Source organism: Myotis lucifugus, unplaced genomic scaffold (assembly GCF_000147115.1).
Source record: "Myotis lucifugus unplaced genomic scaffold, Myoluc2.0 scaffold_467, whole genome shotgun sequence".
In the NCBI taxonomy this organism is placed as follows: domain Eukaryota; kingdom Metazoa; phylum Chordata; class Mammalia; order Chiroptera; family Vespertilionidae; genus Myotis; species Myotis lucifugus.
In genome coordinates this window covers 1-1,269 of record NW_005871515.1, presented here as the reverse complement: position 1 = coordinate 1,269, position 1,269 = coordinate 1, and the positions used below count along the sequence as shown (strand labels likewise).

The 1,269-nt window shown below is 46.1% G+C and overlaps 1 protein-coding gene and 1 non-coding gene across 2 annotated transcripts; both read right to left on the bottom strand.

The window, feature by feature from the left end:
• Positions 1–613: 613 nt before the first annotated feature.
• LOC102440447 (60S ribosomal protein L10-like) lies at positions 614–984 on the bottom strand (the record flags this gene model as incomplete). Its single annotated transcript, XM_006103191.3, has 1 exon — positions 614–984. A coding segment is annotated over one exon (365 nt), but the record flags the coding sequence as incomplete, so codon positions are not given.
• On the bottom strand, positions 983–1,117 carry LOC111823334. Its single transcript, XR_002826366.1, has one exon. It is a non-coding gene; the product is annotated as a small nucleolar RNA SNORA70 (small nucleolar RNA).
• Between the last annotated feature and the right edge of the window lie 152 nt (positions 1,118–1,269).

Genomic DNA, 1,269 nt, shown 5'->3' with positions numbered 1-1,269 from the left:
CCCACAAAAGACTGCAAAGCTCTGAAGGGTAGGGCATACAACTTTAGGTAGTTGTATATGTCTGTCTTAGTCAGCTGAGGCTGCTAAAATAAGACACCGTGGTGTGGGTGGCTTATCAACAACAGAAAGTTATTTCTCACAGTTCAAGAGGCTGGAAGACTGAGATCACAGATGGTCTGTTCTGATAACAGCCTTCTTCTGGGGTACAGATGGCTGATTTCTGGGTGTGTCTTCACTTACTGAAAAGAGCTGGCAAGCATTCTGGTCTCTTATAAAGGCACTAATCCCATCATGAGAGTGCCACCTTCATGATCGAATTGCCTCCTGAAGGTTCCACCTTGTAACTTCATCACATGAGGGGTTATATTTCAACATATGAATTTTTTTTGGGGGGAGAGGTAATGGGGGTACACAAACATTCAGTCCATAACAATACCCATGGCACCTAGCACAATGTTAAACACATAGTAGATAAGCAACAGGTACTTGTTGAATTGAACTGAATTATAAAGACTTGGTTACCATAAATTTTATTGGTCTCTGGCAATAGCTATCAGATTTGCCTATTTTTTTTTATAGAAAGTTGATTTATTGGTGGGTGTAAGCAGCACCAAGACCCTCACGAGTGCAGGGCTTGCCATTTGTCCAGGGGACCACGATTAGGGATGTATTTGACCCCACAGCCATCTGGGATGAGGCGCTTCTTGGCCACCATGTCTTCAAACTCATCCGCATTAAACTTAGTAAAGCCCCACTTCTTGGAGATGTGGATCTTCTGGCAGCCAGGGAACTTGAACTTGGTTCTGTGTAGGGCCTTGATCACATGCTCCTTGTTCTGCAGCTTGGTGCGGATGGACATGATGACTTGGCCATTGTGGACTCTGGCCACTGTGCCTTGGGGCTTTCCAAAGGCACCCCGCATGCCTGTTTGGAGGCTAGATTGGGGGCAGCATGAGTTCAGACACGAGTGTCCACCAGAAAGGGCTGTATCCAAGGTCCCTTAAGGCAACCCTTACTAGCAACAGGTTGCGTACACTACCAAGGATGCAGCTGTTTGCAGCCATTGCACACCAGACCCCCATGGGGAAAAGAGCATGGTCGGCTTAATTGGCTGCAGTGCCTATCTTTTACTAAGCTATCATGAAGAAGTCACCATTCCTTGTCTGGAGGAAAGGGGGAACAAATATGCACAAATAAACAGTAAAAATCAAACTGGGCCCTTGTAGAGGTGCCAACAAAGTGCTACAGAATCGCAGAAGACAGGAGCAA